Raw genomic sequence first — 12,604 nt, 5'->3', positions numbered from 1 at the left:
CTGTATAACCAAAGGATCCATCATTTCCCTAGGAAGCTGAATAGACAGTTGTTGGGAGGAAATAATTGCTTACATACTGCTCTATTCACATTTGGAGAAGCGTTCAAATTTATGAAATGAAAAAATAATCATTCAGATTTATCTCAACTTTTTTTTCCCCAAAAAACTTGGGAAAATGTTCTTAAGGGATGATTTACAAGATGTCCAATGTAAAATACAAGCCATTATTTTAATGGTTAAGTCATTCAACTGGAGTAAAATGCGAAGGCAGCAGCACTGGTGTTAAGCAGCAGCAATAACTCCCTCCCAACAGGAGCCAGATACCACATCTGCTCCTCCTCCCTGGCTGAGTGCCTCTCACTGACAAGACCACAGAAGCATTCTCTGTCCTGGCTTGGTCCATCAGGTCCCCAGCTCGTGCACTGGTGGCTGCATTGCCCCCCGTTCCTCAGTTTGGCAGAAGTCACCTAGAAAGTTGGTCGCCTTAGGACACAGCCGTTGTGAACTCCAAGTTATCCCACTACCTGGGTAAATGCCCTAAGCAACCCCCCAGATTTTCTGAATTCTGCCTCTCCTGCATTATGAAAGGGGAAGATAAGTCATTTCTTCATATTGAGAGAAAAACTTTGACAGATGAGCACAGAAAACAATTTTTAATATAAATTTTTTTGACACATCAGGGAGATGAGAAGTCCTCACTTTATTTCATGAAGAACAATTTCAGATACTTTTCTCCCTGAGGCATTCCTATCCAGCTGGTTTGCGTCTTCTTCCTTTTTCCTTTCTGAATTAAGTGCTGCCTGGTTTGAGTCCTACTCTGAGATGCCTCATCTCTCCCACTTAGAGGCACCAGCAACTTTGGGGCGTTGCAATATTAAGTATCCAGCTTTCTCTTCATATATTGCTGTAAAGAAACACTCTCAAGAGTGATTTTGGGTTGTAGTAGTCAAATTTATTTTCACTGTAGAAGCACACTTGTTTCAGTAATAAAAAAATAACATTTTCTTTGCAGAATAAAAGTAATCCTGTAGTGGTATAAATATATTTACTTGCACAAGAATCCACGTAAGTCACTCAATGTATATTCAGATTTAGTATTCCCATACTCCTAATTGTCAAATGGAGTCAAAAAAGATAGTTGCTCACAGAAAGATGAGAAATCTAAAGTCTGGCTCAGTTGGGATTTACAAATACATATATGAAATAAAAGAAATCCTGTTGTTGTTTTTTTTTTCTTTTAAATGAATACTTTGCACATGAAAAATACTGACAGCCATCAGCACTGACCATTTCTGTTTGCCTAACTAAAACATGCTGAATGGCATCAGCCATAGAAGCCTCTTCAGGCTGTCTCATGGACACAACCTCAGCGCTGCCTAGGCAGAACTAGTATCAAAAGTCTTAGTGTTCAAGCTCAGCGCTCCTTAGCCTGTGCTCAGCCTCCTCCTCCACTCACAGGCCTCCCATCGTCAGTTAATCTCTTTCAAGGAACAAGCCAGGTCTAGTTGCTTTACTTCAGGGGACTGACCAGACAGCAGTTACATCCTGCTACTAAGCCCCTGTGCTGCTAACCCAGATGTAAAATGCTCCATACAGCATTATTAATGACCTGACGGAACCACAGTCCAGCTTACGGTAACTATGGTTATGTGTAACTTTATCTGGTATGAATACTTCACGTAAAAAGAAAGAACACTATTTTCCACACTTGCATTCAGTTCAGGTCATGGAACAACAGTAAACACCACTGTAGTGGATTTAGCCTGTATATACTTCTTTAACTTCTAGACAATTGCTAAACTCCTCTTTTAGCTGTGGGAGTAGAAAAACCCAAAGAGGGGAAATTAAATTTAATAAATCAATCACATCACGACTGTGTTATTATGTTCTGCCTAATTATACCTATTTACTGTGTGGGCTATCCTCAGCACCATGCCCTCAGAACATATGCTGATTTATTCTGATGCTCCCTTACTGTTACTGCATTAAAAAAAAAAAGTACAACAGTCAATCTTCTCAACGTGTCTGTGAAACGAGGACACCAAACTAATACAACACAATACTTAAGACAAGAGAACATAACATTTAGTTTTGATACACTGAAACACAACTTCACACATAAGCTTATTTATGTAGGCACACTGACTTATTGAGCACCATTCTTTTTTCCCCCCCATTTTTTTTTTTTTTTTTTTAAAGTTTAACATCAACATTCAACTCTGAACAGGAGAACATTAAACCTCTAGGACAGTTTCAGTATTAGGAAAAGAACTACCTCTATTTTACAAACATCAAATCGCTAGTACTGACTCCTCAGTTGAGAAGTTTACTGCAAATGACCCTCTCTCTGAATTCGCAGGCGTTCTTTTTCCACTTGCAAGCGTTCCTTCTCAATCTGCAGCTTCTCTGACTCAAACTTTAGGAACTGCAGCCTCTCTTTCTCTAACTGCAAACGTTCTTTCTCAAGTTTTAACTTCTCAGTTTCTAGATCCAGAGGCTGCACGACAGGCTTTTCTGTTTGGGTCAGATCGTTTTCCAGGGCAGGTTTTTCAGCATGCAGAGTCTCTAGCCTCAGTTTCTCCCGCTCGATCTGAAGTCGCTCCTTCTCAAGCTGAAGTCTCTCATGCTCTAAGTCAACATGCCGCAAACGTTCTTTTTCAATTTGCAGGCGCTCCTTCTCCACTTGCAATCTTTCAGCTTCTATGTCTAGTCGCTGCTTCTCCAGCTCCACCTTCTGCTTCTCCAGATTTATAAGCAAGTGAGAATCTTCATAGGCTAACCTAGCTTGAGCAGAGCTTAGATTTCCAAACTCCTCAATGTGGGTGAAATCTGGTAGGTCATTTTCTTTTTTCGAATCTGGCAAAACTGATGACAAAATTTCTTCTTCTTCCTCAATAGGAAACTGCAGAGAGGAATGCAATACACCAGAATTACATTCCAGTTTCTGTGCTGGAATAATGTCACATACAACTTCATTGGAAATAACAGATACTGTTTTTTTCACAGAATCTCAGAATGGTTGAGGTTGGAAAGGACCTCTGGAGATCATCTGGTCCAATTGACCTGCAAAGCAGGATCGCCTATAGCACATTGCACAGGAGGACATCCAGAAGGGTTCTGAATATCTCCAGAGAAGGAGACTCCACAACCTCTCTGGACAACCTGAGCCAGTGCTCTGTCACCCTGACCTCAGTCTTCTTCTCCATCTTAAAAATACCCCCAAACTATTTAACTTAGATTCTACAAAATAACCATGCTAGATCAAAAGACTGGTTTTTTGCGTTTACATGGGAGAGAAACACACTTGATCTGTAAGTTAATACTTGGCCATGAAAAATGTAAAATCAGTTTGTCTGTGGACATGCAAGAGCAGCATAGAAAACACTGCATGAGAGATATTAGAGTATTCAGAACCACTGACAGAAAACTGGATCTAGAAAGCCCGTGTTGTTCTTACTTTTCATATAGCTCAGTGACATTTACTTAAGCCACTGGGAATTTCTTGTGACTAATTATCTATCAGAGCAGCAGGATCCATAAACTATGTGGCACGTACACTAACCCAGCCCTCATTAACACGAGGATTTAATTTCTAAAAACATTTAACACTGTACAGTATTTAAAACCATCTGACATTTTTCACACGCTCCTAACCCTTCAAACTGCATTAATCGGGTCAATAAACAGGACTTGTTCAACCAAGTTTATGTTGTCATGTTTGCTGGAAAACCACTTATGATGCAGATGATTAGGGGGGTTAGTACCGCTGTTCTTGGTGGAGCATAAAGGCTGTAATTCTGCAGGAGTTATGTGCCACACATTCATAGTACACAAGGGATCACTGTGACCCATTGTGTATACTGCAAATGGTCGGCAAACTGAGCAAGTTATGGGTTCAGAGAACAATTAAAACAACGAGAGCCACTGCCACTCTTTTAGTATTAGAGAAGACAGACACCTTTCTTCAGCAGCTGTCAGGCAGCAGTCCCCCTACCATTTAACAGTTTCTTGTGATTTTTGGCAGCACATATCCTATCTGAGCTAAGACTCAGATGTTCCCAATCTAAAGAGAAAGTATCCCTTTTTTAATGAGCACTATACACTTGTACAGACAGAACAAATCTATTGCTTTGTACAGGCAGACTGAAACAGACCGATTTCAGTCTCATTGGCTGCCTATCCCAGGCAGGACAGCCATGGTGCTACTGAGAGCAGAAACCAGGCCACAAGACTCACAGCTGCTTGATGCAATTCACACTACAGTTCTGACATAGGAATGGCTGATTGATTTATTCAAGTAACATGTTCATCTCCCATGGGTCCATTTTAAGAAATGCAAACACTGTGCAATCGTGCCTCCAGGCAATGTATACTTTCATTTGTTAAAGAGGTGCATCTCTCTTCTCCCTTCATCCATTCCAATAGCCTAACTTAATAAAATAACCAGTTTCCTTCAAGAGTGTATTTTCATCCTACTGACTGAAATAAATCCTATCTATGACACACAGAAATGGAAGAACGTACAAATACACACTTGTTGTTTTGAGAAATATCAACCTTCCATAGCATTGCAAGTTGCTAGATTTAAATATCATCTTTCTGAAACATACCTGCTCCTACAATTTCCTTAATTCACACATTCAGACAAGACAGAGATGCTATGAAAAAAACAGAGCAAAATGTCCCACACTGAAGTGAAAAGGGGGCCATATTGCACATAGCTAATGCATGCCAGTCACTTACCTCAAAGTTCTGTGGATCCTCCTCTTCTTCTTCTACTTTGATTTCTGTTAAAGATCCACCTGCTTCTCTGAAGTCGGTGATATTCTGCCATTCAAAACTAGATTCGTTTGCAAATCCCATTTTGTCATCCATATCTTCATTGAGAGAGTCATCTAGATCAGATGAAGGAAGATGAAACCCAGCACCTACCATCTTGATGTTTGCATTCAGGCGTTTTCTCTTCATGAGTGCTCTCCAGTCAAGGTACCTCCTTTTCACTTCTGTCCCTGTTCTCTGCTCTCCTTCACCTACAGCGTTTACACACTCAGCTATTTCCTCCCAAGCCTTCCGTTTCATCTCATTAATTGTTGTATTAAGTTGTTTCGAAAAGAGTACTTCTCTCCTTTTTCTGATTTCCTTAAGGAGAGTTTGAGTTTCCTGAACACTAAAATTACTTTTTCTTTTTCTTTTTAATTGTTTCATTTTTTCCAGCTTTAATCTAATAATCTTACCACAGCAGACTACAAGGATTATTTGACGCTAATCAGCTAGTAATACAAATAAAATTTAGCAATGAAAGCAGAGCTCATTTCTCGTGAAATTATTTTTCTCTTCACTTTGTAGTATTTTCCTATTTGTCAGGCTTCCTAAGAGAAAAAAGAACAAACAAAATAAATCTCAAAGATATACACTGTGTATTTTCCTTTAATGAACTCGGCTCCAAAATCACCAGTTAAGGAATGCATATTCTGAATCGACTGCTCATCTGATAGAAGACAACAATTTTGTTAAACCCTGAATATAAAGTAGCTACAGATAAGCTTCTCTAAACTCATATGAATTATAAATCCATTAATATATCCATGTCACAAACCGTTAAGGTTGAGTTGGTATTTCCATTATAGCAATACAGCTATTTTCCTTCAGCTCTTACAGTTTTGCCAGTTAGGATACGCTTAAGGCTGAAATTTGACATATACATCTCAGTTTGAACGTCATTTCCAAAAGAAGCTAAAATTGTTACATCATTACTTCAAAAACAAAATGTTTAGACAAATGAAATTTGAGACATTTTTAAACTACTTCTGTGCAAGAGAAAAAAAAGCACGTATGTTAAAAGTTGAAGTTTTAGAGGTTCTTCTGACTTAATCATAAAAAAGAACTGAAGCAACCCTGCTGAATAACAGAAACTAACTATTTGAACTAACTGTTCAAACAAATGCCACACAGTAGAGATGTTTCAATAGAAAATAGATTTAGGAATAAGTCATTACACGCCCATGTTCCATCCTCCATAGTCCTCACACTGTAAAACACCTCAATTCATGTCGGATGTGATCACAGGTTCAAAGCTCAGTGCCTCTGCCCCAGCTCCAGCTAATCCCATGCCTGATGCTGAGGAGACGGCTCAACCCAGTAACACACCTGACATCATGCACACCTCGAAGAGGAAGCAGAAAGTTTGAGTAGGAGAAACATGGGACTGTTACTACAATGATGAATATAGCACAGACCACATTACCAAAAAAACAAAAACAAAACAAAAAGAAAAAAGAGAGAGAGACTGAGAATCAACAATGACCCCTGTTCAGACTGCTTGGTAAAAGTCCATCTTAGGATTCTTCATGAACTTTCTTTTCTACCACATTAACCTCCCACTGTTAGAAGGCGGCTTTAAACCACCAGGGCAATAATTCACTATACTTACAGTTTCAAGTTATGCTTATTATTAATTATTGTATTATTAATCCAGTTTGCCTTTTGTCCACCAGAAGCATACAGCTCAAACATTATATATTTGATTGCTACTGACTAATGACTAGTGGATTTTATCCTTAGGTAACTTCCCCCCCAGGTTATATAGGATTCTTGTATTACTAAGTATTTTTCTCCTGTTATTCTCCTGAAGTTGGTTAAAACTTACACATCAGCACATCACACGAAAGCTCTCCATACAGGAGGTAAGGCACATGATAGTTCAGAGATCAGTCTCCATCTCCTGTGCACTATTTACTGCAAATAACTGGTTCACATACAAAGTTTTCTGTATCAAACAACATTCTTTCATACCCAACACATAAGCATACTGGCATCATTTTTTTTCCAATATTGCATTTAGGAAATTGTTTTACTAAATTTCCTGGTTGAAATATTGTCCCTACTGGGAAATCATTTATTTCTGGTGGTTAATAACTAGCCAATATGGAAGACCTGAGTCCCAACAACAAATCAATTTCATAGAACATAAGCCTGCATCAGCATGGACCACTGTATGGTGCTCCCATGCAGCTACCTGGCACTTGACTCCTCAAACTCAAGTTGGAAACTGCCTATTGTTGTTCAAAATGCAATGCAACTTCCTGCCTTTCTGAAAATAAAATTGATTCATTTTGAAAAAAGGCAGTTACGGGAGAATATACTATCTCTTAGGTTGTTAATGTAGACACTCAGCTTGCCATGACTAGTAATATAAAAAGAAGCAAATAACTTTCTGCAGTTTAAAGTCAGGTTTATACCACAACACAGCACTCTATCTGCTAGAATTACATACTTCATTCCTAACACTCTTTACCTGATCTTTAAGCTATTCCCTTAACCTTCATTATTATAACGTTGCCATGAAAAGATACTTGGGTGTTCAAGGAAGCAGTATCATATTTATTTGTGTCTAGCAGCAAGTCAATTTATTTGGTACTTACTGTGCTTTTCAAACCCAAATTGCAATGTTAGTGCTTCTCTGTTATTATGGCAATTGAATTTCTTGACCTATCTATCAAACTCTTAAGTTTATTTTGTGTAAAGTGCTATTTTTTTGTTCAGTTGATTAAAAAAAAAAAAACATACTTAAAAAGCCATTGAGCAGGTAAATTCTGCAGAAAATTGCCAGTACACAGAAAGAATTAAGACCACTTTTAGAAGTATCACTGTTAATACACGTATTCTGGATTGATAAATAAATAAAGCCAAACTCTTGGTGCCAGGTGCTTCATGTTTACTTCAGAAACTGTGTATGCGCATGCATGTGCGTGCCTGTCTGCCTGTTTCCCAAGTAAGAAGTACTACACTGAGCTCTTACAGCACAGTTTTTCTGACTTCTCACTACCAAGGCAGTGAACTTTTGTTTAAGGTCAAACCCTACTTATGTTTACTGAACTTGGTAGAATTTCACATGCTTGATTCTAAGCAGGTACCTAAGCAAACATCCAAGTACTAGCTATTGGACAATGGGTCTGACTTTACAAAGCACTGGATAAATCTAACTCTTAGAAGTACTCTTAAATGTCTTTTTTCTTAACATAAATATTAGACTCTTGCCAAATCAAAGCTGTTTTCATCTCAAAGCAAACACTGGCTAAGTCCTTTACTTAGTCCCAGCTGGGATCAACAAGGTTCTGGTCATTCCAGTAACTGGGAATCACAGGATTTTAAAAGCTCATTTTATTTCTTTGTAACCCTGGCCCTTCCTAAATTCCTCACTGCTAGCATGGCAGAGGAAAGTAGGCACAATCACAGGGGAAAAAAAAAAAGAGAGAGAGGGCAAGGGGAAAGGGGTGTTTCAAATCATTTTTTTCATCCTTGTTATCTTCTAAATATAATTCTATATGAATATGGAAGATACAGACAACTGAGTTTTCCTCTTAGCTCCAGGTCAGGTTGAGTTAAAAAACACAAAGGTCAGGCTACTCTGCGGGTCAGGCTCACTGCTGCTCACCCAGATGCTCTGCATTACCTGCCCAGTCTCCCCTTCCACTCTTGAAAACTCCTGACATAATATTCCCTTACTTGCAATTTTCTTTTAAACTTGTTTTTTTTTTTGCTATAGCAAGATAGAAGCTCCTGAAAGCAACTACAAAGCCTACCCGTTTTAAAACTCACGGCTAATTGATAAGCACATCTTACCTTTTCTCTTTCCTTTCTGAAAGTATATTGCCTCGTTAAAGACGTTTCTTTTCTAATTAATTCAAGTGGTGTTAATGTACTGTCTTAACATTATATTGACTTCCAGATTTGGATCAACTCCACTGTGGGACTATTTACCTTTCTGATATATTAATAAAAAGCAGTATTATTTAACTAAAGCTGAGGTTTGTAATATTCTGGTTTCTGGTATTGCTAGATGGTGCCCAGGATATTACTTTTTAATTCAGAAAAATGAACTGTTACATGCTCGAAGTTTTTAAGGGGCAAGGACAGGTAACAAGTCTAAAACATGGAAATGCATATATTCAGCGATAATTCTAGACAAACGTTACAGCTTTTTCCAGAGAAAAAGCATATGGTGATAAGAGAAGAGGTGAAAAAAGTCCAGTTACGTGACAGAGAAATCTCTGGGAAGTAACAGGACACAAACAGCCCAAACATGACTAGTCATGCACCCCATCACATGGCACGGGGCTCGCTGCAAATGCAAAAGTCTGTTTGCATATTTGCACCTTTTGGGTAGACATGCAACCTGCTGGCCAGAGAAACAAAAACACTGTTGATCATGAGAGAACAGAAAGCTTTCAAAGGGCTTCCAGGTAAGACAGCAGCATGATGCTGTGAGTCTGATGCAGTCCTGTCAGGCAGAAGCAAGCGAAGGTTAAGACGGTCCTCGTATCTGGACTAAAGAAGACGAAACTACTTGTCAGCGTTGAAATGAAACAGGTATTGCAAAAGTGAACAGAACGTAAATACACAGACCAGTAATAACTGCAGAGTACAGACCGACAGAGGCATCCACATTCTGTGCCTTTTTGTTTCCTTTGCTCACATCTTACTGCGTGCACATGCTGAAATGGAGCGCTTAAAGCCGCAACAAAACCCCCACAGCCAGAATTTGCCAAACACCCCCCAAACCCCATGCATTCACCAGGGCTGAAGGACTGTTGTTAGCATTAAGCTTGAATTGCCCTCTAGAAAAACCTGACCTCTATTTTAATTATTATTATACCTACATAGTTCAGCTTTTTTCTTTTACAACTCTCAGAGGCCAAGACTAAGAAATAAGTTTTACGCGAGGAAACCCTGCAGCCAATTCTTCTGAAATTTAAGATTTTTAAATTTTAAGCTCCTTGGAGGCTCTGCACGCGATGATGAAGCCCGGGGCTTTCTGGAAGCCCTGAGGCGCGATCCCTCCCCCCCTCGTTGGGGCCGCGACGAGCCGCGTTCGTGCGGCGAGATTCTGGCGGGGCGCCGGAGGCCGGCCCTGAGGGAGGCCGCCGGGCCCACAGCCCCCTTCCCATGGGGCAGGGGGCGCGGAGCCGCGCCGGGAAGGCCTCCCCCGCTCGCAGCCCCTCCGGGAGGCCGGGAGAGGCGGCAACAAAGGCGGGTCGGCCCCGCGGCCCCTCATGGCGGCGGCCCCCCCCCCCGCCCGCCCCACTCCCCGGGGAGCCCCGCGCGCCGCTCACCTGCACCCACCTCGCCCCGCCGCGCCACCGGCCCTTTAACGCCCGCCGCCCGTCCATTGGGCGAGCCGCGTGCCTGTCAGCCCGTCCTGCACGCCTATTGGTGGGCTGGGCCCGTCGCTTCGTTTTTACCCCGCCCTCCCGCCCTCCCTCCAGCCGCGCCGAGGCGCTCCCGGTACGCGCTGGGCGCTGTAACAGCTCTCCCCGCGGGGCCGCCGCAGCGCGCAACCCGCGGGCGGCCGTTGGTTGCAGCCGCTGCTTGTCTTGAGGATGCTTTGCGGTGATTGGCTAAGCGCTGATAAAGCCCGCCTCACCCTCAATGAGCTTCCGGCGGCGCGTTTCTCGCCGGGTCAGTGAGGCGGAGGGCGGGGCCGCGGGCGGGGCCGGGGCCGGGCGCTCGCTCTGCGCTGCGCCCCGTTACCATGGTAACGCGGCCTGTGCTAGGCTGCGGGCGTGCAGCGGGCTGAGAAATAAACTTACTATTTATCACTTGGTTCATACAGCTTCTGGGGATCTTTGCTGTGGTGGTTAAACTGAATCCTCCTTTAAGTTGTTACTTTACAGTTTCAGCCCACAATTCTGGCAGTGGAGTTCCTGAAATGTTTATACAAACCAAACATAGAAACACTACAAAGTTCTGTCAGCCTGCAGAAAATGATAGTTTTGATGCTATACTTGCCCATTGTGTATAAAATACCATAACATTTTAATAAGGAAAACTGTGAAGTAGGGTAAGGAGACCATGCCATGTTATTGGCAATATATTATACTGTATATTGTGGTATTTTAAAAAATCCCATGCATGACTTAGGCTTTAGTTTATGCTATTTTGTTTTGACAGTGCTCAGAAGTAAGATGCAAGCAAGCCCTAAAGATCTTGTAAACTTGTTCAACATAGATTCAGGTGTAATAGGTGGAAAGAGAGTGGAATTCATTACAAGTCTGAATCTCTGCCAATCTGCAAAAATAATTACTGCTAATTATAACTCACTGAGTATCCCTCTTTCATTGTGAAGTACAAAAACACTAAACCTCATTACTGCCCATTAAAATAATTTGAACTAAAAAGCATAATATTTCATATGGTAGCTGTGCTCATGATTCTAAATAGATCTCTTTTCTCCCCATTGTTATTCCACGATTACAGAGACTATTAATCAAAGGTGAAAAATATTGGTGAAATATATACCAGCTTCCTCCACCAAAAAGTCCTTAGAGCTCCTTCATTCATGTGAACTCTCTTGAATTTACATATTGTTTGACTGAAGCCTAAGAAAAATTCAGTTGTAATCCCAGAATCTGTATGTTGTTTTGCATGTTGCTGGCAATTGTAAGAAATCATCTCTTAATTTGACATTGTCATAATTTGACAAACATCTACAAGTCTTATGTACTTCTGTAACATGCAGAAAAGTAATCTTCCAAATAAGCAGAAACTTTTGGTTATGAACCCACCACGGAACCAGTCTGCCCAGGAATCATTCAGCACCCGAAGCCTGCCTGCCTTTGTGCCAGATTTGTCATGGGCTGCAGCTCTGCCCGGTGTCTGCTTTCCTTCGGGCTTTATACTCACTCACTCCGCATGTAGTGCATTTTGATAACCTTCATTATGTCCAGACTCTGGTTTCCTGCTTTTGATCACAGTGAGAAAAGCCATGTCGTACAGTCTGCTTCACATACAAACTGTGCAAGTCCAAGGTGAATTAAAGGTTTCTGTATCTGTCAAACATACATACACGGTTTTCTTCTGACCGTGCGCAGGGTTACATAACTACAGCTCTCAAATTGGGTCTACAAATTCATTGTTCAATTTAAGCTTTTAGCTTTGTGAACGCTGTTGGAGTGCCTTGTACATGCCTTGGGAGATTGGAGTATCATTTTTTATTGCTGTAACTCTAATTTCTCTATACAGTGGTTTGAAGGTTGCTGAATTTTAAGTTCTGGAAGAATATACGACAACATAGGGCTCCCCCATTTTGTATTAATGCCATTGCTGCACCCGTTGCACCTGAATTTTAAAGTAGTTTATATCCTTTTACTTAAAGCAATTTTAAGCAAAATAAAGTAGTATGGAAGCCCATTTCAGTCAAAATAAATACCTAATCATTTGCAATACTTAAACTGTTAAAAATGCTACATACCAATGTGATCTAGTTGCATCCAATAAAAATATACCAAGCTAAATAAGTACTTCGCAGTCAATAAATATTAGAGCTTTTCAGCAGACAATCAGTTTGGCTTGGTAGGAGCAAATTGATATATAAAGGATATACAAAGTCCAAGGATAATTAAAAATTAAAACAAAACAAACAAAAACTCTCACTGCAGTTTTTATGCCTGCTAATTGCACTCTTGGTCATAACCTACTATTCAAAATGTTCTTCATTTGACAAAACTTACTTTAATTGTTAACCTCATTAGAAACATTGTTGATTCTCTGTATTTTGAAACTCAGTGGAAAACAACAACAACAACAAAAACAGACCTGAGAAGGA

At 40.6% G+C, this 12,604-nt stretch overlaps 1 protein-coding gene across 4 annotated transcripts; it reads right to left on the bottom strand.

Moving 5' to 3' along the window:
* Positions 1-930: 930 nt before the first annotated feature.
* Positions 931-10,271, bottom strand: MSANTD4 (Myb/SANT DNA binding domain containing 4 with coiled-coils). 4 transcript variants are annotated; one of them, XM_048078191.2, is made up of 3 exons: positions 10,123-10,271; positions 4,744-5,369; positions 931-2,902 (listed from the first exon to the last, which is right to left on the bottom strand). In XM_048078191.2, the coding sequence occupies exons 2-3, from the start codon at positions 5,203-5,205 to the stop codon at positions 2,327-2,329; spliced, it is 1,038 nt and encodes a 345-aa protein (XP_047934148.1). In that variant the 5' UTR covers positions 5,206-5,369; positions 10,123-10,271; the 3' UTR covers positions 931-2,326. The 4 variants fall into 4 exon arrangements, with proteins under 4 accessions (XP_047934148.1, XP_047934149.1, XP_066845939.1 ...); XM_048078192.2 differs by having other exon boundaries at positions 10,113-10,263; XM_066989838.1 differs by lacking the exon at positions 10,123-10,271 and adding an exon at positions 9,660-10,058.
* Positions 10,272-12,604: the final 2,333 nt, after the last annotated feature.

The sequence above is a fragment of the Anser cygnoides genome, chromosome 1 (assembly GCF_040182565.1).
Source record: "Anser cygnoides isolate HZ-2024a breed goose chromosome 1, Taihu_goose_T2T_genome, whole genome shotgun sequence".
Lineage (NCBI taxonomy): Eukaryota > Metazoa > Chordata > Aves > Anseriformes > Anatidae > Anser > Anser cygnoides.
This window is presented reverse-complemented; position numbering and strand designations above follow the sequence as displayed.